The sequence below is a fragment of the Colossoma macropomum genome, unplaced genomic scaffold (assembly GCF_904425465.1).
Source record: "Colossoma macropomum unplaced genomic scaffold, Colossoma_macropomum, whole genome shotgun sequence".
Classification (NCBI taxonomy): domain Eukaryota; kingdom Metazoa; phylum Chordata; class Actinopteri; order Characiformes; family Serrasalmidae; genus Colossoma; species Colossoma macropomum.
Window position 1 is genome coordinate 38,776,690 of NW_023494793.1, and position 24,899 is coordinate 38,801,588.

The window sequence follows — 24,899 nt, forward strand, 5'->3', positions numbered from 1 at the left end:
CTCACACACCCCAGTCTCTCACCCTTCTGTCTGTATGTGTGTGAAGGAAGCAGTTCAGAGCTGACATTGCTCTAAGACCTCTCTCTCTCTCTCTCTCTCTCTCTCTCTCTGCGGTGTTGCTGAGGAAGGAGCTGAGGTCCAGGCGATGCTCTCTCAAGCACACAAACAGCTCTCTCTCATCCAGACACACAAATGCATATGAATGCATATGTTTGAATGCATGCGTGTGCGCATCTACGCTACTTTAGGTATACCTAAAGGTATGCATCTACACTTACTGTCCATTTTATCAGGTCTACTTACCATATAGTTGCATTTTATAATTCTAAAATTATCCTTTACCAAGCCCCACCCCCAAACACCCCCCCTTACCCAATTCAGTGGTCATGGACCCCACAGGACCACCACAGAGCAGGTCTTATTTGAGTAGAGGATCATTCTCAGCACTGCAGTGACACTGACTTGGAAGTCAGATAGAGATGCAGAACAGTGTGTGTGGCTGGTGCAGGGTGTGTGTGTATGTGTGTGTGTGTACCCAGGCGTGTGGTGTGGTTGAGATAGGAGCTGAGGCTGCGGCCCAGGCTGCGCGGGCGGCGGAGAGCGCTGCTGTAGGACTGCAGGAGTGAGTGCATGCTGAAGGAGCCGCCCGCTCCTCTCACTGACCCACGCAGACCGGCACTACCCCCACCTGGCATGGCCTCTGGGAGAGAGGGAGATGGGGAAGCACACACAGAGGAGGAGAGGAGAGGGACACAATAACAGAGGATAGGTATTTGGGATGAAGAGAAGAGAAGAGAAGAGAAGAGAAGAGAAGAGAAGAGAAGAGAAGAAATAAAGACCATGAGGACATGAGAACATAAGAAGAGAAGAGAAGAGAAAATGGAAGTGGAGAAGAGAAGAGAAGACGGGAGAAGAGAAGATGGGAGAAGAGAAGAGAACAGTAGAGGAGAAGAAAAGAGAAGAAAAGAGAAGATGGGAGAGGAGAGTAGAAGAGAAGAGGGGAGAGGAGAGTAGAAGTGAAGAGGGGAGAGGAGAAGATGGGAGAGGAGAGTAGAAGAGGAGAGAGGAGAGTAGAAGAGAAGAGGGGAGAAGAGAAGAGAAGAGAAGAGAAGAGGGGAGAGGAGAGTAGAAGAGAAGAGGGGAGAAGAGAAGAGACGAGAACAGAACAGAACAGAAGAGAAGAGAAGAGGGGAGAGGAGAGTAGAAGAGAAGAGAAGAGAAGAGAAGATGGGAGAAGAGAAGAGAACAGTAGAGGAGAAGAGAAGAGAAGAGAAGATGGGAGAAGAGAAGAGAACAGTAGAGGAGAAGAGAAGAGAAGAGAAGAGAAGATGGGAGAGGAGAAGAGAAGAGAACAGAACAGAAGAGAAGAGAAGAGGGGAGAGGAGAGTAGAAGAGAAGAGAAGATGGGAGAAGAGAAGAGAACAGTAGAGGAGAAGAGAAGAGAAGATGGGAGAGGAGAAGAGAAGAGAAGAGGGGAGAGTAGAGTAGAAGAGAAGAGGGGAGAGGAGAAGATGGGAGAGGAGAGTAGAAGAGGAGAGAGGAGAGTAGAAGAGAAGAGGGGAGAGGAGAAGAGAAGAGAAGAGGGGAGAGGAGAGTAGAAGAAAAGAGGGGAGAAGAGAAGAGAAGAGAAGAGGGGAAAGGAGAGTAGAAGAGAAGAGGGAGAGGAGAAGAGAAGAGAAGAGGGGAGAAGAGAAGAGAAGAGACGAGAGGAGAAGAGAAGAGAGGTGAAGAGAAGAAATAAAGACCATGAGCACATGAGAACATAAGAAGAGAAAAGAGAAGACCATATGCGAGAGAAAAAAGAGAGAGTGTAAATAAGTAAAGAGAGGGAAAGAAATGCATGAGAAGATGGAAGATGAAGAATATATAAAAAATAAAAGACAAAAAAAGAGAAAAACAGAGAAACAGAAGATGAAAAATACATAGAGAGAGAGAGAGAGAGAGAGAGAGAGAGAGAGAGAGACAGAGAGAGAGAGAGAGAGAGAGAGAGAGAGAGAGGATGATGGAGGAGTTGTGGGATGGGGATGTAATGCAGTGTAACAGCCAGAGAAATTAAAAGATGGCAGCATGTAATATAACAAGTTTAAAAAAAAAAAAGGAAAAAAAAAGAAATGGCAAAGGGTGGTCAGCAAGGTGGGAGTCAGAGAGGATACAGCAGGGGAAAGACAGGGGAAAACAGAGAGGGCACATCGAGAAAGAGAGGGAAGAAGAAAAGAAAAGGGAAACAGCAAATTAAAATCAAAGAAATCAACAGGGAAACACACACAGTCTTACAGCATGCATTTAATTTAGCAAAACCATGTTAATAAACTCAGGATCAGTTCGTAAGGAACACTTTCAGTGTTAGTACAAATAAAATCAGCGATGCCAAAAACAGGGGATCAGCAGTTAAGCTCCAAATCGACTGACATATTTTTCTCTGCCGCCATTACTTGTTTTAATGACGTGCTGCTGCTGCACGGCTGATGATCAAGATGAAATACAAGAGCAGCAGTTTATCATTTTATGAAAGCCGAATGGACTTCGCCAACCCCGAGATACGCTGGGAACAAAGCCAGAACGGGCAAACAAACATAAAACAATGAAATGGAGCAGTTGAACCAGCTCTAATGCACACTGCCTAATCATTCACCACTGGGCAATAAAACGGCGATATTGTTACAGTATAACACCAGCTGTCATCCACATCTTAATGCCATAATACTGTAATACTGTAATATAAATAAAGGGGAATTACACAGATTTTTCAAAGTTTCGCCATAATTAAATGGTTAAGATGTAAAGCCATTCAGAGTGGTCTGATGTGAAATTAGCTGAAATTTGTCAGAATTGTTCACAGTGGTGGTGATAGGAACCAGACGTCTGAAGAGTTTAGTCTCTAAAAGCTTCTTTACAGAAACTTAATACAAGAAACGGTTATGAAGACGCTGCCTGATGCCTGAGACATTCTTTTACGATAGTTTTGAGATTAGATTATTTTTTAAAATCCATTCCTGGTGAAAAGGTACATTCAGGGTGCTGTAAGGCAAAATAGTCTTTTTTTCCAAATTTACCTCTATTTTGCCACCATCGTTACATTACATGATGGTTACATATGAATATTACACAAGAAAACCCAGAAGACGTGTGTAGGTTCACTGGTCGTGTGAATAAAATGGCTATTTGTGCTGTAAGCATCGTGACCTCTGGTTCCTATCACCACCATTTTGAAGAAATCCAAATTTCTCTACAATGAATAGAGAAATTTTGATAAATTGGTGGAATTTCCCCTAAACACATCTTTTTGAAGGCCCTAATTCCATGATTTGTAGCAGGTATATTATCATACACTGCCTGTCTTATTGCAGTCTTATTGTCTTAAAATTTAGGTATATTAAGGCTTAAAGGTAATTAAACAGTATTAAACTGATGGGGTCTCATTTACAACACAAACACTACTTTCATTCATTCATCCATCATTTTTCATTCTTTCTCTCAATATAGGACATTTTCGTGCATTAGAGTCAATATTTCTGATATACAACAAAATCTAATGCCTTTACACTGACCCGCGGCACTTACTTGCTGGGACAGTTTATTACAGTAGCTGGTTTCTGTCTAAACTAAAGGAAACTTAATCTAATGATCCCTACCTAAAATTCACCTCCACACTGGACAAAATATTTAGCACTGACAGTTATACCTAACCTGCAACGATTTTTTTTTAAAAGAAAAAAATTATTTGTCCTAAAATAAGAAATGAATGTCCTGAAAATGAATAAATAATAAAAATAAATGTCACAAAACGTCATAGAAAGCATTCATTTAGCTTTCTGAAATATGCTGACACTCTGTAACAACATTAATTTTATGCTTAAAATAAATTACGAGTATAAACTGTTTGTGTTCCTTGAAAATCATCACTTCTTTTCATGTTTTGCCAGACAAAACCTTATAATTACAAGCAGAAAGTGGGTTCTTAGGATTAGAAGGTTCTATCTGCATTTGACCTGTTACAAAAACACTCATTTACAGATTTTGATATTGTACATTTAGAACACATTTAGGATGTCTGTCATTTTCATGTTTGAAAGAAACGTGTTCCACATATTAGTTTTGCCATTTGGAACGCGAAATCTTTGAAGCTCAATATCTCAAAACTGTTCAGAACGCAGACAGAACCTTCTAAAGGGGATGAAATGAGAAGCCATTTCTTTGTAAGTGTCAGATGAGCCACTAGTTCATTCTGACAAAGCAGGCGGCTGATTGGTCAGAGGCGAGGAACCATGCTGGAGTGAACATGCTGATAGGTCAGAAGGACAATGGCAAGCAGGAGACCAAAGTACAGGTCCATCACGCGAGCGCCCACACGGCAACCACACATGAACGCAGGTCATCTGAGCAGTTACAGTGTCCGCACTGCACGCCCGTCTCACACTGTCAGACAGCACGAACCGAGGCTGAAAACAAATGTGCGTGTTTAGTAACTGAAACCAAATGAAGACTCAGCAAGACAACACTGTCTCTCCACGGGCAATCGCACACACGACGGCAGGCACTGCGGGTTATTTTTCACAGGAAGGAAGAGGCAATAACGGGTTATCAATAATCCTGACAGCTTTGAGTATCTAATCAGACGCTGCTTGTGCAGAGCCTGCATTTCGCTTTCATTTTCTACTTAGATCATCATTCTGTGCTAATGAGAAAATAATTCACTAATATTCACTAATGAATATGGGCTGCTAGCCTGCTGAAAAATAAAATATTTCATTTGGGATATTTCATTTCGGAAAGACTTGATTCACTAGTACCTTGCATCATTTAATCTCTAAAAGGTCTACATACATTTTAATGTGTATGGTCCATTCTGCCCAGTTAGTTCAAACTGCAGTCTCACTGTAAAAAACTGTTTAAAACATTTACAAGAATTATGTTATAATCTATTTAAACCCAAGGCATTGACTGAGATATTAATAAGCTACATTTATACAATATCATCATTTATAGGGTACTTTCTATTGTGTCTGTCCCAAACCCAAACCTGTAAATTTACACATTTTTTGTTTTTTTTCAATGTTGTTTTTAATGATCTTTTTAATTTTTTTTTAAAGTGAAATTAAAAGATTTACTTTGAAATTTTGAAAAAAAAAAATATTCGAAAAATGCTCTCATGTTTTCATGTCACTACAGAAACAAAGAGTTTTAATCCATAGGTGGAGCCTTATTTTAGCCGCACCCCTGCATTTTAGATCAGGAAGCAAGACTGCATCCCTGTCCTTCATGGCCACATGGTGAGCAGTTAGATCCCATTGTTTTGAAGTAAATGTATCTCAAAGTCTGAAAATCAGTGTGAAACATTAAGAATTGTCACTACCATAACACAGATTTTCTGCAATTAAGGAAACCATCTTGTGTTTCAATGAAAAACATTATGATTTTAAGTGTGAGCAACTGTTCAAAGCTTTTCACTAGTCATGTACTGGCTAGTGTTTTTGAGGTCTGCACAAAATTAGTTAAAATTGTCTCTACAGAAACAGTCACTACTGAAACACTTGGCAAAGCTTTGGGCGTGTTATGGTTGTATTGCTAGTTTTAAGGTATTAAGTAATTAAAATACAGGGTCACTCAAAGCAAAATGATTTTAGTCTAAAGCAGGGGTCGGCAACCTAAATGTTAAGAGGAGCCATTTTGTTCTTTCTACAAAAATCAAACCACCTTGGTAGCCACAACATTTTATGCCCATTTTATTGAGGTAACGTTTCACCATCTTGGCTGTAAATATGTCTCAGTATATATTAATGTCCTAGTATAAGCTAAAAATATGATATAAACAAAAACGCAGACTTACTTTGCTCTGCTTTAAGCTTTAGCTCAGCTATAGCTGCTCTTCTCACATCTCTGGCAGAAAACTTTTCCACAAAAGTAGAACACTTGCTTTCCAAATGTCTCTAAACGTTTGACTTTTTACGAGGCTGACGTCGCTTCTCATTCGCCAGCTTCTTGTTTGAATTTCCTCATTCCACCCTAAACGGTGCCTGAGGCATCAGAACGTAGCTAACAGCTGCATAATTTAAGGTGAATCCATTTAAGAATGATATTGAATTTAAGAATCTGACTCCAGCCTCACAACTTTTTAGGGTTTGACAGTGTCTCGTTGCAGATTAAACGTATGAGGAAACCAGCTGGAGTGATTATAAATGAAAATAAGTCCATTCGTCTCCAAATTATCAATGTTTGTCTTAAATCTCTCTTTGCCGTTTTGTTAACTACTAACTAGGTGAGACCAGTAGACTACATGCAAACCTCCAGGGTTAAAGGTTGATGAATTAGCAGTTAATTCCAGCGTTTAAGACTATTTATTTTTAAAACTGTGTTGAACAATCGGCAGAGATTTATTTAACTGTGAAGGAGGATTATTTTATTTTTACTGAATTTCACTAATTCTGCTGTGGAGCCGCAACAGAGCAGTAAAAGAGCTGCATTGTCCCCATGACTGTTAAGGTACACCCATTTAATTGAAATCAGTGATTCCAAACTTTTGAATGGTCGAATATAGAGCTGGGATGAACGCTTTTTGGGCTTTTAGAGCTGAAACGAGTGCATGAGTCAGTTTGTAGCCATGAAGTGCTGCACTGCTGGTGGGTGTAGAGCTGGAGTGAATGTGAGCTCCTCTGTGAGAGTCGGTGTTCTAAAGTGTAGGTGGAGGCTTTGTGCTGTGTGCCTGTAACTGTACCGGAGTCGCTGTGCGCTCCTGCGTCCTGCGAGCTGATGGTCTCGTTCAGGCTCTTCTCCCCACTGCTGCCCCCCCGCAGCGTCAGGGACAGCTGCCGTTTGATCTTCCTCATGCGGTCCATCAGAGGGGGCAGGGGGGGCCGAGACGAGGAGGGTGGAGGGGCAGCCACTGTTCAGTTGCCCTGTCCGAAATATACAGACAAATACCCAGTCAAGAATCTGCGTTAAACACTACAGCCTGACCAATATATCGCTTGGCAAAAGGTGACAAAAGCATTTATAACGTCCCACCAATAAGATCTCATATGCAAATGTTTAAACACCGCTGGTCAAATTACAACTTTTGTTAACAACAATTTGTTGATGAAACAAATAACAACAAGACACATCCACAGGGAACTTAAAATGCATATTTTTCTGCAGATTTTAGTGCAAAATTTCTATTTATTTGTTGATAAACAACAATTTGCGCTACAAATTTTGCACAGGCCACATTTTCTATTTTCTTTTTTCCTCAATGTCAAATTTGCTATCCATCCCGTTCACTGACCAAAGAAGTTGTTTTCATTTTTAAAGATGATTTTTAAAAAGATGCCGTTTCCTCTGCTCAGTGCCAACACAGTGCCAATGACCTCTCAGGGTTGCCAGATTGGGCATGACCACTCAGATTAGCTTTTTTGCTACTTTTTTTTTTATAGCAAGTGGTTACCAGTGATGTTCTTTTCATCATCTTGTAGTATTTTAATTATTTTTTTAGCGAAAAACATAGCAAAATAAATGAATAAAGTTTATGCAATAGTAGCCAAAAGCAAATTATCATCATTACTATGAATAATAATAATAATAATAATAATAATAATAATAAAAATAAATAACTTATAATATTAAGAAAAAATAATAACAAAAACAAAAACATTAAAAGTTTTCAGGTTTTCTTATTCTTAAAGAATATTTCAATAATCAAGATAATACAGAACAGAATATTCTGGTATATTAAATATTCAAAAATATTTGATAGCCCCAGAATAAAACACTGTTCAATTAAATCTATTAGCATTTGTTTAATTTGTTACCATATAAAATTATATTGGCCAGAACTGTCCGTTATCAACATTTTTATCCCCCTTAAAATTGATGTCAGTAACAATTTTGAGTCTCTGTTACACAAAACTCAAATAGCGCTCATTTCACACCTTGACAAAAACGTCCCTCTCTCTGATTTTACATCAGACATGACAGAACCTCAGGAAGAAACGCGGCCTTTCAAATACCAAACCTGTTAGCACATCTGAGACGGAGGGATGATTGTGTGGGCGGATGTTTATTAGCGCTGGATGTTATTGAAAGTGATGGCGCTGCACTGTGAAGGCCTCACGCTGAGCCTCCAGTGCTGGACTGGACTGGTCGCACAGCGCGAGCTACACATTCGTGTAAACACTCTTTCCCCCGCCAAGGAGAAATGCTCACTTCAGAAACAATTAGCACCAGTCCGCCATCACACACTGTTCTGAGAGCGACTGGCTTTCATAACGCAGCTAACAGGCATTCGAGGTCGAGCTCAACTTAGTAGAAAAAACAAAACACCAGACATCTTCCCTGCTCCTTCACAAGTGTCGAGGCTCGAGGTTTCAGAGAAGAGCTGGCAGAAAAGCAGAGGAAACAAGGAAAGAGTACAAGGTCATTGATGGAGCAGTTTCAGAAAGCGCCAGGACGTCTGCACGATTACAGAATCAGGGATTAGGCAAGGAACCACTCACTGATGCACCTGTGATTATCAATAATGGCCATGAAATCCAAAAATGGTTTGTTTTTTTATTTTCATTTCCATTTTGTATGCATGAGTGCTCTGCACTCTGATCCATGATCTGAAACTCCAGTCTTGGTTTTTATATCATTTACACAAGCAGCAGAAGGTCATCATGGGAGGACAAGCTGAGACAGTGAAATTGCCATCATTTCACTCTTAATTATAGTTCAATATTTAGTAGTCATGAGGTCTTTTCCCCATAGAGTTGAATTTTAAGGACAAAAAAGTGGACACAATTTTGCACTGTCACTTTCACTCCGATGAATTCTTTAATTAAAGACGCACACAAAGAAGGCAAAGAAGAATAAAAGATCAATTCATTGATTAGAATTTCCAACTAAATTATCATTTTTTTCAGCCATGGATATTCAAGGCCAGAAACACCAGTAAGAGCCCATTCTGCTAAAAAGATCATCACCAACTCACAGAGGACTCACTATTCTTAGTTAGTGTTTTTTATTTTGAGTGGTCCTTTTAGATGAAACAAACACTCAACAGACTCTCAGTAACATAACAACAACATATGAGGGTTAGGATTAGGTTTTGGGTTGAGGATAAGGTCAGGTCAAAAATGTTATCACGCTAAACAAAATTCATATCGTTCGATATCGAAACATATCACGATAAATGTCAAATCATGATTTCTTTCACGTTTGAAGGCTGATTTTGCTCCTGGGTGGTTAACTGTGGTTTTAAACTATCACTTATGGTCCGATCATGACAAACACTCGGCAAACAGTGGAACATTTCACAAATCTGTCTTGGGAGAGTGGGAGAAAGTTTCTGAGCTGTTTTTATCAGCTGGAAAAGCACAGCTGCAATTTAATAGTCATGATTTAAGAAACAAAAAATTATTTTTAGCTGTCTGGTGACGAGTGCTCGACTATCCCGTTACAAATGCTAAACAAGTGGCCAACAACAGTGCTAAACTCTTTAGTTTCTCAACAACGTCAACTCGGTTCGGTAGGTCACTGCGGTCACTCCTACCACATCCATGTCAGAGCATATCACAGTATTCAGACACCAGCTAGCGACGACTGGGCTTCTCTATGCTACCGTAGTAGTTTAAGGGGTGAACCGCAGTATATCTGACGCTCGCTGTGTAAAAGCATTATCTGCAGTGTGAATCTCTCACACCAGACAAACTGAGTCCTCCTTTTAGGTATGTTTAAACTGAAAGCAGTGATTTTGTGTCTTGTTTGATCTACAGTATCATCAATTCACTGTGTTGTGCCGGAGCGCTGCTGTAATTAGCCAGCAGCTAAAAACAGCTAGCCTGGAGAGACAGCGCTCTCCCTCTTCCCAATGCCTCACAGCTTCCTCAGTTTACCTTCGTTTAAATCAGGGCTGTAATTTACATTAACCCACTTCTTTCTTTCACTTTCGTTGCTTAGGAATGAACTAATACTAAAATATGACGGTTTGGCGCTGTAACACAGCGCTGCAGACGTGATTTAACACCGCTAAAGCTGGTTAGGATGTACAGAAAGAGGTGAGTTCACTGTAGGTCAGTGCAGTTACACCACTGACCTCGTCACTCAGACTCGGTCACAGTAGAACAGATCGCCAGTCGCTCCGCTCAAACAGGAACCGTATAACTCCACATTTCAGCCGTTGCTAAAGTATATTTGGTGACCATTTTTTACTCGTGGCCCCCTCCCTCTCTAATCAAGTCGAAAAACTCGGAAGTGCGCCCTCTCCTGGCGACAGCTGAGTAGTGTCGCTTTCCTTGCAGTAGAAAACGCCACCAAGGCTTTCGCTGAACATGGAAGTGTGAGAATGGTGTATTATATCGAACATTTATCGAACAAGTTACATCGCGATACTTATCGTTATCGTTTTATCGCCCAGCCCTAGTTGAGGTTAAGGTTAGGGTTAGGATTAGGCCCAGAGTGAGTGTTAGGTGTTGGGTAAGGTTGGTAAGGTTAGGTTTTGCGTAATGGAAGTAACACATTAACAATACATCTACTTAATGTCAGTAATGTATCAACAGAACATCTACAAGATATTTACTTCAGTGTATTCAGATGCTTCACTACAGCTACTTTACGGATATGTTGTTGATGTGTTACTGATAATCTGTTAAGAATTTATTAATCATCTACAAAGGACCACTCCAAATAAAGTAAATAAACTTTGAGTCGGTGTGAGAACGATTTAATATAATACCATTTCAGTAAACTAAGATCAGCACTAGTAACTAGACCAGCACTAAAACTAGCTCAGCACACTAAAAACAGTGAGCCTGGAGACAAGTGCTGAATGTGAACGGGGGCTTATTCATGTTATTGCTGCTTTGTAACAAGCTTCTCTTTCTCTCCTTAACAGAAAATACTAGCACACGCCCACACGCTTAAAAGGAACATGAACCCCAATTTCCCAACATATTTCACAAGCTCTTTAACAGTAAATTAGTCTTCTATAATTCTCTGTCAGTTTCCCAGTATCCAGTAACCGTTCATCTATCCATCCAGGCCTAGTTGCAAGTCTTTAAAGGTTTTGTCGAATCGAGAGTCAGTTTGAGAGTCTCGAGTCATCAAATCTCTGCACACTTACTCTGTAAAGTACCTGTGGTTTTAAATTTTACCAATATTTACTGATAACGTTTTCCTGCTTTATTGATTTTGCAAATTCGTCCCAGCCCCAACAAGGACAAAATTCATGTAAACCAACACAGATGAGCCAGAGTCCTTTTTAGCCAGGGCGAAAACAGCCCGTGTTCAGAGTGGAAAAAAGTTAGGAGCGCTTTCTAGATGTGCCAAACAGCCAGAAGGCTATGCTTTTTACCCATGAAACTAATCGCATGCTTTGGCCAGAAGATGAGCAACAATCTCTGCCGCAAATCCTGGCTTTTCCTCCTTGCACTTGCGGTGACCCACAAAAAAGGACAACCGTAGAACATGGGATTTAAAACGCACATATCTAGAAAAGATGCAGAGAACTGTCGTATGCTGCCGCAGCGGGCTGGACCAGCCAATGAGGAACATTTTAATTCCGTGTTCATTTGTATGAATATCAGAAAGACTATCAGTGTTGATGCAGCCTGAGAGTTTTTCATTCTAAAGAACCTTCAGCAGGCTAAACACCTCAGCCAAGACTAATGAAGTTTACTTTGCACCCATATGTTGGCAGACGACGCAAGATCTAAAAGTAAAGCCTACCGTAAAAAAACTGAAACACTGAGTCTGAAAGCAGGAGTTACAAAAAATAATCTGCAGATCTAAAGTTGTACAGTACAGCTGGAGTAAGTAGGTCTGCTGGCAATAAATAAGCGGAGCACATTAACGCATGGCTATTTTTACTCCTGTGTTCGTGCGTGCCTTTTAATCAGTGTTTCATTTCTCTCAATGAAGCGCGCACTTGGAGACACCACGAGCGCAACTGGTTGAAAGGGAGACACTGAAAATATTTCAGATAGTTGAAATGGTGAAAGCTGAGGTCGCAGAGGCACGCACGGCAGCGGAAATCCACAGCTGAAACCCAAGACTAGAATGCTCTGAACGGCCTGAACAGCCACGCTGCCTTTTCAATGGCTCGGCTGTTTGACTCCAGTGCTCTGAGCGCTGGACCAGAGCCAACGATAATCAGAGCGATACGCGGGCTATCGCTTACCAAAGATAACCTCCATTAAAAGCCTCTCTGATCTGTATCAGCCATAAACAGACGGCCACTTTTTCAAAACGGACAGGCCGCACCGCGCACTGGGATAATAGCACTCATAAAACCGAATTGCTCCTGCTTGTACCGCACTGTAAAAGTGTAAAGCCACAAGTTTACAAACGGCAAGCAAAGTCATGCTAACCAAAGAGAATGCATATTCAAATTTTAAAGGGCCCATATCACAAACAACAACAACCAAGGTTCAATCCCTGCTTTGCATGTTCACGTCTAGGGGTAGGGTGTCCCAGTTTTCGTTGAGATAGAGGGGTAGGGTGAAGTGTTAGGGCTACGTGGCCCTAAAAAATAGAGGTTTTTCAGATGTACTCCAAACAGAGTGTTACGAGAAAAAATAAAAACGGCAAGACGGCTGCGCAAGCGAGCAAAGAAACACACAAATGTGAGAATTTTCTCTGTTTACAAATTACAATAACCACTGTATTATCTTAGTTTAATGCCGTTTCAATGTATTATTGTCCTTTTCTTCATAAAAAGCATTAAAAAAAAATCGCTGTGTTGATGTCTTGGTAGCTTGCTAGCTAAATTTCCCATTCCACCTTAAATGGGGCAGCGGTTACATTCTGGTGCCTCGTTTAAGGCAGAAAGAGAAAATTAGAGAAAGAAGCTGGTGAATAGCTGACTTCAGCTTCATATCACTGAAGAATTAGGGGTGGGCGACAATAATTGTCACACCCACCCTGCCAGCCTTTGACAGCATATGATGCCCTAAATGTAACTAAAGCCCAGCAGTGAGGAGCTGAACTTTACCCTCCTCTGCTGTCACTGCAGACTGGCAGGGTCGCCTACAGAGCAGCGCTAGTAGCTGTTAATGAAGTTATGCTCTTTTTATTTGAGGGAACCATTTCATAGGGGAAGATTCCAACCACTATCCGTTGTAACTCAGTTCCAAGGGGCAAGGTGACACTTGAAAACAAGGGGTAGGGGTAAAAATAAGAAATAGGATTGAGCTCAAATCTGAATAATATGGACACTGCTAATGTTTCAAAACGTACCAGCACACACAGTGCATATATAGAAATTAAGCTGCAAAAACAGCCCATTTAGAATTTACTGTTTCTGTGATGTCACGAGAACCAACTCATTTACATATATCCACCTATTTGACCTACAGCAGTTTAGCTCCGCCCCTTCATACTGAAGTTCTAAGGAGTGTTTCAACTCTGAGTGCTTTTTAAATTGGACACAATACAGAGCCCATCAATCATAAAAGCACAGTAACAAAAACAGCTCGTTTAATTCTAAGGAATAAACAGAAGTTAGAACGTGTAAAAAAAGGACTTCTGACCATCTTTGATCAATGAAAAAAAAAAAAAGTGTAGGTATGGGTCCTATAAAGTAATACTGTGGCACTGTCAGAACAAAGCCTGGTATCTCCAAAACGATCACTAAGGAAGAAAAAATGTCATTAAGTTTTATGCAAGTTGATGTAATGAGATTAAGTAATTTTAGATCATTAAAAATGACAAAAAAATTAAAAAAAAGAAATAAACATTGAAAAATGAGATCTGACAGTGATTGAAATGTAATAAAAGTGGCATTAACAGTTTCTCAATGTTTTAAGGGAGCTTTACTACTTTAGTATACTTTACTACAGAAACACTTCTAATGAAACTCATGTTTTCATTTTATCATCTTTATCTTATATTAATAATTTTGTTATTTCAACCGCTAATTTCATGCAGTCTTTACTTTTTTTAACCTTAACATTTCACTGTAAAGCACTTCTGAGCTGCTACATGCATGAAAAGTGCTGTAAGTTGTTTGTATTATTATTATTATTATTATTATTATTATTATTATTATTCTCATTATTATTACTAGAGAAATTGTTTAGAAGGACACATTGTCCAACAACTCGCATTGACCTTTGTCCTGCTTCATTTTTGATAATAATTAAATTTGTGCCAGATCAAGGCTGCTTTGTTCATATCAACCATAAACTGTTTTGGTTTTGAGATAACATCTTCAGCTTAAGCTCAGGCCAGCAGTTGGTACATCCTGCAGTAAGATAAGAGGTCAGGCTGTCCTGTATTTTTCAGATGAGTGAAATTTTCAAAACAATAGGCAAACAGATATGCTAATACAATGTTATAGAACAGTTTCAGATAAGACTAACCTCCAGCTCCCAGTTACATGCAAATCTTTGTTATACTTTATCGATGCTATAAGGGAAATTTGGCATTTTGCTGCTTAACTATGCCCAGTTTAGGAGCAGTAAAGCATCGCCTGCAGGGCAGAACCCCTGACCGCCTAAGGTGGTTAAGTGTCTTGCCTGAAGGGGAACAACCAGTACTACAGTCAGTCTTGGGATTTGAATCCTCTGCCTTCCAACTGCTGGCTCACCTCTCCTACCGCCATGCTACTGGCCACCTCAAAGCATATAACTATTCATAGAGTACAGAGCAAAAGCACCAACGAAAATTTCTCTGTACCAAGCAAACAGTGACATCTTACATACATTCCAGTGTTACCTTCTCAGCAACAAGTCCCTGCACTCTTCATAGCCATCATCTCAACAAACCTGTCAATCATATCATCTGTCAGCATCAATAATTAAAATGTACCTTCCTTACCTTAGTTATTTCATGTCCCTGGTCATTTGCTTGCTGTCATGTAATCTTTAATAGAAGTATAGTGACTTTTTCCCGCCTCTAAAATGTATTTTTTGATTATGCCACTGTGCACCAGCAGGCAGATAAAACAATATTAGCCAATGATATTATGTTTCACCTCCCCCTTCCACCACCCCCACCTATCATCGAGAGAAAACACTCAGCTAGCTCAGAGACCCTAACTCAGTGGTGTCGAACTCAACCACTAAAAGGACCATGTTAAAAATCTCAACAAATCCTGGGCCAGAGAACGACCATGTTTTTACTTCAGTTTTAATTAACGTTTTGATACGACCCGAACTGGCCATTGTTCAAAATACGCCAAAACAAATATAGGAACTTGCAGCAGACCTTGAAATATTACATGAATACTAGATTAAATTTAAATTTGATTTAAAAAATCATTTTAAATAAAAAACAAATTGTTTATATAAAACAATAGGCTACATTAGCTACAGATAACTGTTAAACCTCTTTAAAAGTCCCCATATTTGTTTGAACAAAACACCTTCCGTCTTTCCTTTTTGTGGTGTAACCGCTGTAGTTGGGGGAGGTGACAGAGCACAGATTATGTAGCAGTGCACGCTGGGGGTTGTAGTACAGCTCATTGTGAAATGGGCTAATATTAATAGAAAATGTAAATTATTTTGTGAGCCTGATAGGATTGTGCCACAGGCCTGACAGGGCATGCAGGCCTAGTGTTTGATACATGGGCCCTACCTGAATGTTCCACTCGCAAGTATGTCATGGTGCGAGTATCGATTTCCAATGTATATTGACTTTAAGAGTAAATTAACTCTGGGCATGTTCAGCTGAAACAAACAGCAAAACTGTACAAAAAATGTCCTTTGAGAACCTCTGTGCTTTGGTGAAATGACATCCACGTTTTACTGCAAAATTGCTGTTTATTTGCTAAATTTTAAAATATTGAGATAAACAAAACATAAAATGTGGCCTGAGACGTTTTCTCATTATAATAAAATTAACAAAATAAACTGAAATTTGCAGGAAAATGCAATATTTAGGTTAGATTCAACAACAAAATCAACAAAATGTCATTTGAAAGGGGGTCTTCAGGGTTTTGTATATGACTATATATTGTAGTGATTGAACTGATATGAGAATGGTGGGCCAATACAGACACCCAATATTTTCCTGTATGTATCTGCCAATGCCAATAAATAAATATTATAAAATTTAGAAATTACAGCTACATCTACCTCAATTAGCGTGAGTGTAACAAGGCTGTAAAAGATACAGTAAAATGGATAAAATGCAGACACTGTCACACAGTAACCCAGCGTCACCTAAACATTTCCAACAACACTGTGCATCCTAAAACACAGATCTGCCCTTCATAAGACATTTCAGATGATGTGCATGTCACAGATTTGACCATTATCAATGGTCAACGTCTTTCATCCATGCTGCACAACAGAGCATGAATTTGGCATGAAGGAACAAATACATAACCTGACCTTTAGACCAGCACGCAGGCCTTTCAGCATTCATTCACTAATCATGTCAGTAATCAAACACTAGAACAACTGTTCGCCGTGTTTGTCTTCCCTTAATTGCCCACATTCAATAAGCCTCGTTCACGCTGGCCAGCTTTTATATCCAGGATCATACGTTGAAAAGTAGAGTGACCTAGGATCATCTCTCACCTTTCCTGTCCTCATATCTCTATTTTAAGGGATGGAAAAGGACTTGGCCAAGACATTTTTAAACCTATATTAACCCTGAACACATCAGCAGCAGGAGTAAATGACGTGTTACCAATGATGTGTTGTAACTATATCCTCTACCAAGTGTTTCCACAGCTTCAACTTGGCGTATAGTGGTGTCCCCTATCAGTTGACCCAAAAACGCAAACACTGCTAATAATGAATGAAAGTCAATAGGGGCCAGTTAGCATGCCGCAAATTCGTTCTTGCTAACTGATCCTGTGCTAATATTCACTAATTGATAGCCATGCAGGCATTTTTGGGTATAGTATACCTTAAAGTGACCTGAGGTACAGGATGATCAGACTTGAGCCCCACAGTGCCAGCTGCAGCTTTGCTAGCCGCTAAGAAGGCTGGCAGGATTCAGTTACAGAGCAGGCGGGCCGTTCCTTTAATTGACACGAGTCGATAAGGCACAACGGATCAGGCTGAAGCTCATTCATCCACTATACAGGTCGATTGTGAGCTTGATTCTGCCTGAGAGTTAAGGTGGAGCGACCGTGACAGTCTGGCTCAATAAACAGCGAGCGTAGGCTAATAGGTGTGTTTGCTAAGCCTGACCAAAAGAAGTCAGATTTCCCTGTTACATTCTAGTTTTGTCATGTAGGAATGGCCAATATGGCAAAAATATACCACAATACTTCTTTCGATATCTCTGTTGTCAGAAGAAAACCTCGTATCTACAAAATGATAACTGTACAGGAGAAGGAAAAAAGACACTTTACTTTTAAAGCAAGTCAATGGAAACCAGATGTTTCCCCAAGTCATTTTGGCTCGTTTCTTTTAGTCCATTCATCATGAAATTTACATATAATGTAAAGGGTAACAGGTATTTTCAAATTATGTTAAAACTGAAAAACGTCAAAAATGGAGATACGAGGTTTTCTTCCGTCAACAGCGATATATGACATGCTTCACAATATGACGTTTTTCTGAGGTAAAACCAGTAGCGCCACATTCAAAAAACACTACCAGTGCCACAGTAGCCTCTAAAGTGAGTTTTTTTCTGGTTTAAAGGCTAAAAAATAACTGTTAAGGTGGGAGAAACTTTTAAAAACTACAACTACTTTGGGGTGGATTTTTGGGGGCGAGCTGTTTTAAAATGTCTTTCATTAGCTGTTCAACACAGATGAAAAGCAGACAGCTTATGTTACTACTAGGAAGCCGGGCTATCTTACTTTAGCCATATAACTGTCTTCAAATCAACTTTACAATGGAGAAAATGGGTTACCTGAATGACAGAATGGCTTATCAGATGAGGACAACAACAAGCTAAATGCTAAAATTAGCAAGACATCTACCTGGCTATATATCTTACCTCAGCTTGGCTTCTTTTCTCTGGCTGAAAAGTTAAAAACTTGCATATGGTGACCATTTTGTGCTGAATGAAGACAGAATGGCTGTTTTCTTGATTTTGCTCGACAACGAAGGCAGTTACGAGCGCAACTAATGCTAGTTTGGTTGTTTTTATTAGGTTATAGATCAGTGGCTAGGCTAGTAGTTACTGGTTGACACCACAGGGATTCCCAACAGTTGTATGATGTATTTGAACAGTGCATGCTTGGTACTGTAATGAGAAAACATGGATGAAGAAAAATATAAATGAAAATTATATATAAACCCATGTTTTGTATCAAACCAATGAGGATGAGGGGACATAATGCTGAGTTACAGAGCGCCACATAACATGACAACCTCTAGTTTTAAGCCGGAATACTGACAATATCCATGACTACATGCTAAGAAAATCATATTGTGATGTAATGACACACAATTCATCAAGATAATGATAAATATCATCAAATTTCCCACCTTTATCGTCACATAATGGCCAGCTTTCTCAGCCAGATTCTTGACTGGTCAGAAGACGCCTCTCTTAGACAGTCACCATATAAATAAGACTTATGATAGCATCTGTTGTTGCTAAGTGTGATTTCTGCTTCACTGCCACGTTCTATAATCCAATGAGTGAGGATTCAGCCCATTAGGTCCAACTTAATTATAATGTGTCAGACAAGAAGTGCGAACGGGATGATGCCAGGCTGTAAGGCAGAAATATTTCTCGGTCCAGGCAAGTGTTTGATGGCAACAAGCTCAGTCATCGCATCTCCTGAAACAGCACTGTGCCAGTCATCTCAACGAAATTCAGATCTGATTATTTATATAATCGCTTGCCTTGAATAGCAAAAAGGACTGATAATTGTCAAACGATAGACCTATTTATTGCTTTCATAGCAACTGTTGTGAGGACAACCTTCACAGAATGTTAGTAAAAATCCAGTTCAAGCTATTGAGAAACTGTAGGCGACAATGCAAAATATATAATTATTCACTGCCTCTGCAATGTTTTATAGAGTCACTACATAACATTGAGCTTAAAGTGTTTACGCTACTAAAGTTGGTCTAATTTGTTGGAGCTAATCAAAACTAGACAGGTTGTTTGGACTCGGCCTTGTCTCAATCTCAACAACAGTTGAACTCAGCTTTATATCAATCTCGACATCATTCAGTCTCGGTTTTGTCTCAATCATTCGAACTTGGTCTTGTCTCAATCTCAACATCATTCAAACTCTGTCTTGTCTTGGTCTCAACACCATTTGGACTCCGTATTGTCTCAGTCTCGACATAATTTGGACTCGGTCTTGTCTCAATCTCAGAGAAAAGTGGACTCAGAAATTGTTCTCGAGACCAACTGAGTGTGACGGAGGTAATTAAAAACTTAACTTTTTCTATCCTTATTGAATATCAACAAAACCTTCAAACAGAATAAAACGAGTTCTCTACATGTTTAAATAAAATCCATTTGCTGCAGGTTGAGGATCTAATTGATCCTTACTATGATGGCTTAACTAATTTGTGTGTTGATGTTCAGTTTCCAAAATTCAAACATCCCCTGAAGGCAGACCGAAATATTATTATTACTATGTTTTTATTTTAAGCTCAATTCTAGATCCAGAAGTTGAAGCCTATGTTTAATGAGCTGAGAAAACATAAACTGTACAGTTCCATGTTAGGACCCACAGTTAGACAGAATATAAAGCATGGAAACGGTTAAACAAGGCCGGCCTGTCTTTGGCCGCCGGCTGCGCGGCATCCTTCTCTTTCCAGACTGGCATGAGTCTGAACACAAGGTGACATATTGTTAGAGGTGACCTTCTAAAAGCTCGGCCCTGCCATGAAGCTCTCTGGCAGCTTCACGTCGGCCTACAGATGAGCACAGATGTGTTCACATTCTCATTATCACTTTGTGGTAGGAGAAAATGTGATCGGGAGGACGGCAGCGTGCAGAAGGGCTCGCTAACGACGGAAGGAGTGGGTTCTGTTCTGAAAATAGTCCGCACACTCAGAATCTGTGTAGGAGAAGGACATAGGCCTACAACGTACACATTCATCTGCAAAAAGCCCGTCATCTGCTAGTTAAGGAGGCAGTCACATGTAGCTTCTGAGATCCAAATTCAGTCATTTCATTCAGTCAGTAAACAGGCAGGCAACGGAACAAGTTGCACAATTTTTATAGGACTGATGAGCCACTGTCATTACATCGGGTTCTAGGCCTGTCACAATAATGAAATTTTAGCTGACAATTAATAGCCATATAAATAATTGTGATTAATAGTTTAATTGCCTTTTTTGTTCATTGCATTGTTATTAAACTACAAGCCTACACTGACCCAATAGGCTGATTAGCTATGTTGCTTCCCAGCTGTCAATACTTACTGCCCAATTCTATACTGGTTTTAACAAGCCCTTGTCCACTTGGCCTCATCACTTTCCCTCCCAAACGCCACCTTAAGGGACGTTCCGTTACTTTATTAGCTCAAGTGAAGGGTGTTAGATAAGGAATCGAGTGACCCCGAGAGTCGACTTCAGCACCAGAACTTGCCATTTCAAAACCGTAACATACGGTTTGTTTTTGTCAATTTTTTTGTATGTTATTTGCAAACCTCTCAAAGGCTACGTTCACATTACAAGCCTCGTTGCTCAAATCCAAATTTTTTGCTCGAATCCGATCTCTCTGATTCGATGGTTCACACTCGTTTAGGTAAGTGATTCAAATCTGTCATTAATTTAAACGAACCGGCGTCCTGAAATGACCCACATACGCACATCCTACTCAGTAACTTCACGTGAATGAATCACGTTCATCATCAGTACAAACTAACGAGCAGAACGAGCTTCGCTGAGAAGATAATTAACTCTGATCAGCTCTCAGCTTCATTATTAGAGCGAGACGAAGGAGAAAAAGGTGAGATGAGCTGCTTTTTCACCGTTTACAGGCTTTAACTTCTGTTTGGCGCTGCTGCCATGGTAACGCTGAATGATGGCGCACGCGCAGTGGAAAAAAAGCAGATGAATTCCAATCTGAGCGTCACATTAAGGTCACACGGCCACAAATCAGATATTTGTCTGATCTAGGACCACATATGAAAATATCTCAGGTCGGATTTGAATGGATCAGATTTGCATGTCCACACAGTCCTGAAAACACCAGATCTGAGTCACATTAAGGCAAAAAATCTAATTTGTGCCACTTCAACCTGGTAATGTGAATGTAGCCAGAAAGTTTGCACTCCCCGAGGCTAACCTGCCAATGGCAAGCGTGTTCCTCAATGTCCTCTCCTCCCCTATTTGCGTGAGTGGCCACTTGCGTAACATAACTGTGATGCAAATCTGAGTGGTGAATTGAAGTGGATGAAGGCTTAAAAGAGTTAAAAAAGAGAACTGAAAGGAGGTCAATCAAGTGATGTTGGAAACTGGGAAATACCCATTTTCCTACTTGCAAACTGCACTTGAACAGTCAACAGAGTTGTATTTATAAGTGTGAAACTGTGGATTCTAGATGATACATGATTTAAATGACAAATGGCATTCAATGGGAAATAATACTTAAAATAATACCTAAAAGACTTCTATATAACTTACGCGATTTTCAGTATAGCAAAGAAAAAGCTGAATTCATTTCCTCCAGACCTCACTCCTTTCCTTCTCCAAGTGGTGGGCATATCTTTCCGCAAGCACCCGAACGGAGTGAAGCCATATTTACTAATTAACCATCTGGTGTGTACAACCTCACGAAGGCAGCATGAGTAGCTCCCAAATGATGACAGAAACAGCTCAAGATCCAATGAGCACATTACTCACCACTGCCCCCTAAAGGTGTTAAAGCACCAAGTTAGAAGTTACAACCTTTGTTGTTTTCATAAAACCCATGACGTGTCTGTTATGACACTGATCCTACAACAGGTATTGGTATCAGGATGGGCCACAATTTAGCCCAACTTAGCAATTTTCAAATTACAAGAGCCAATCAAAAGCAGCCGAATACTTGTGACAATGACATCACAACCATAACTGGCAGATTGGCACACTACACACAGTGTTCAAACCTCAAGCAATAAAAAGCCGAAGACGAAAATAACAGGCCTGTGCAATAAATAATCACAGTCATAATATTGGTCGAAAAAATTACAATTAGATATTTCCCCCCAAATTGTTTAGACCTTTCAGTAACCACTTTTTAAGGATAGATGAGAAAGGATGTTACTTTTATTTACACTTTATTCTAAATGTTGTACAGCTTTCTAAACTATTATTAAGGAATCTTCTATAGCACTGTTCACTATTGTGGGGATATCTAAATTTCTTAGTTTTTTACCAGCTTCATACAAATGGTTTGAAACTAGAGATGGTACCGATATGATGTCAGGTATTGATACTGGGCTGATATCAAAATACTGGATATCAAAGGGAAAAAAGAATGAATGTGATCCAGTCCTGTAACCAATCTATCCTGAAACAGCCCCACACCGATGAGGTCAGTAGAGTGATTGAGTAGTTTCAGCATAACAGACTACCTTTAGATAACCGTCTTAAGTGCAGTTCGTTTAAACTCGTTTTAAAGCCTAGCAGTTAAATATTTATATATATACATATATATATACACATACATACATACATATATAGCTATAGCATCAGTAGCTCCCCTCCCCAAAGCAGATACTCCAGTTCAGCTGGCATCACCTGGCACTTTCCACAAGTGGGAGTTGCAGGTGTCGCAGGTGTGTCCGCTGAGTCACTGGTGGGTCCAGCATCCAGCTGACACATTCCTTCAAGTGTGTAATCAGGTTCAGACATATATGCTTGTGGCTCATTAGAGCTGAAAAATTGGTCATCAAAATCGTCTGATTACTGTTCTCTGTCTTCGCTTTGTGTTTTGTGCTCTCTTAGCTCCCGCCATGTCACATGCAGCTAACATGCTTGATAAACATTGCTTTACACAGTTTGACCATAGAAACAACACTTTTTTTTTACCATCTTCAATGCTATTTTGTTCAAGAATCAATAGCTCCCCCTCCCCAAAGCATTAGCTGGCATCACCTGGCACTTTCCACAGTTAAACACAATTCCTGTGGTGCGAGGGGTCGCAGGTGTGTCCGCTGAGTCACTGGTGGGTCCAGCATCCAGCTGAAACATTCCTTTGTGTGTGTATTCAGGTTCAAACATATATGATTGAGGCACACTGGAGCTGAAAACGTGGTCATCAAAACCGTTATAGGATATTGTTTTGATACACTGGCTTAATTTCTCCTTATGGTGCGTCTGTGGAATTCGTGCAGCATACTGTGCTGAGGTAAATGGCACAATGGCTGATCCACCATTCACCAATGTGGAACTTAAATGTTGTTTTTATAGACAAAAGTAAGTCAGACCGTGTTCTAGACCGCACTGATGCGTCTGTGCAAGACAAATGAAGCTCTGGGTGCGTCTTGAGCGGGCTGAGAGACGTTTCTGGACATTTTTTACTGAGATGAGATTGGTGACAGTCTTAAGTTCAATGTGTGTTAATAACGTTAGCCTAGCATTTCCTGTTATAAACGAAAGAAGCTCATGTCAGATACCAAACGTGCCTCGGCTGATCAACTGCATATGGGGTAAGTGATTAATCATGTTTATTTGATTTGTTGCCAAACTACTCCTTAAATGTGGCGCTACCAGTGCACTGTATCTGTTCTAACATGTCAAAACTGAGAAAAACAAAATATTTTCATGATCCATATCACTTATCATGAAAATGTCCTTAAAGGGAAATTCAGCCAGTTTTTCAAAATGTTTGCATAATTCCGTGGTTGCGATGTAAAGTCGTTCACAATGGTTTGGTGTGAAATGGTTGATTGTAGAAACCAGAGGTCGTCGTGTCTAAGACAATTTTATTTATTATCCAAAACCACAAGTGAACCTACACGTGTCTTATGATTTTTGATGTAATGTTGATGATGGGAAAATAGTGGAAAATCGGAAAAAATAAGTTTTCTTTGGGGACTATTTTGCCTCACAACACCCTGCATGTACCCCTCCGCCACGAATGGATCAAAATAAATGGATCAACAAGACGTTTTAGGCCACAATTTTCAAACCTTGTCTCGAGCATCAGGCAGTGTATTCATAATCATTTCATGTCATAACTTTCCATGAGGGAGCTTTTAGAAGTGGATGTCTGGTTTCTATCACCTCCATTGTAAACAATTCTGACTCGCTAAGTTTCGCTACAATGGAGCATTCACGTCAAACCACACCGAATGACTTTGTTTACATCTTAACCATTAAATTTGTAGAATTTGTGAAATTGGTGGAATTCCCCTTTAAGTATTGACACATTTCTGCTGTTTTGCCCACCCCTGTTCTTAAGTAAAGGGAAAGTCAAATCTCTGCAGTAACCAGCCCTCAGGAACTGCATCCCTGCTACACATCGTAAGCCATGGAGGGGATTACATAAGTAGTGTCAAACTGTACTTACAGCTCACAGATTTGGGTAAATGTGTATGAGAGAGTGGTGCCTTCTTCAGTGCACAGCCAAATCCATCCAAGTCTCCTTCTGGTTTCAGTCTAATCCAGCCTACAGTGACACTGCATGCCTTTTTGGAGGTTTGTTTCATTTTAGTCACGATTGTAACCGTCACAGATTCCACAGTGATGTGAATAACACAACATAGCTGTAAGGGAATAAAGCTATACAGCGTGTGATACTTGGAGTCTTTCTGCTTTCTTCTATAAATTCAAAGATGTAAGATACCCCCCCCCACTTCCCCCCAATGCAGCAGAATCTTAAGTAGTCTTCTTCACATCAGTCAACAGGCTAATTATAAGATCCTGTAATAAATTATTGAGAAGGTGCTCCAGTGCCTCATTAGTCCGACCGATGTGGGCTACCATACTGATATCACGTCCTCTGGTGTTTATGGACATTCAGTCAAGATACCACAGTCTCTATGTAGTGAAGCTCTTACAGCAGCCCTGTTTTTAACCTCCTTTTCCTCGCCTACGCCTCCTTCATAGGCCACCCACTCATCAGATGCGATGTTGAGT

At 40.0% G+C, this 24,899-nt stretch overlaps 1 protein-coding gene across 2 annotated transcripts in view; it reads right to left on the bottom strand.

Annotated features, from left to right (window-relative positions):
* Positions 1–24,899, bottom strand: part of cdk16 (cyclin-dependent kinase 16) — a 62,219-nt gene that overhangs the window by 32,482 nt on the left and 4,838 nt on the right. Inside the window, exons 2-3 of one of the 2 annotated variants that reach the window (XM_036579498.1) lie at positions 6,713–6,893; positions 536–700 (exon numbers count right to left, since the gene is read on the bottom strand). In XM_036579498.1, coding sequence (XP_036435391.1) covers positions 536–700; positions 6,713–6,833 — 286 coding nt within the window. In that variant the 5' untranslated portion in view covers positions 6,834–6,893. The remainder of the gene's footprint in view (positions 1–535; positions 701–6,712; positions 6,894–24,899) is intronic. The other variant, XM_036579500.1, reaches the window with a different exon arrangement.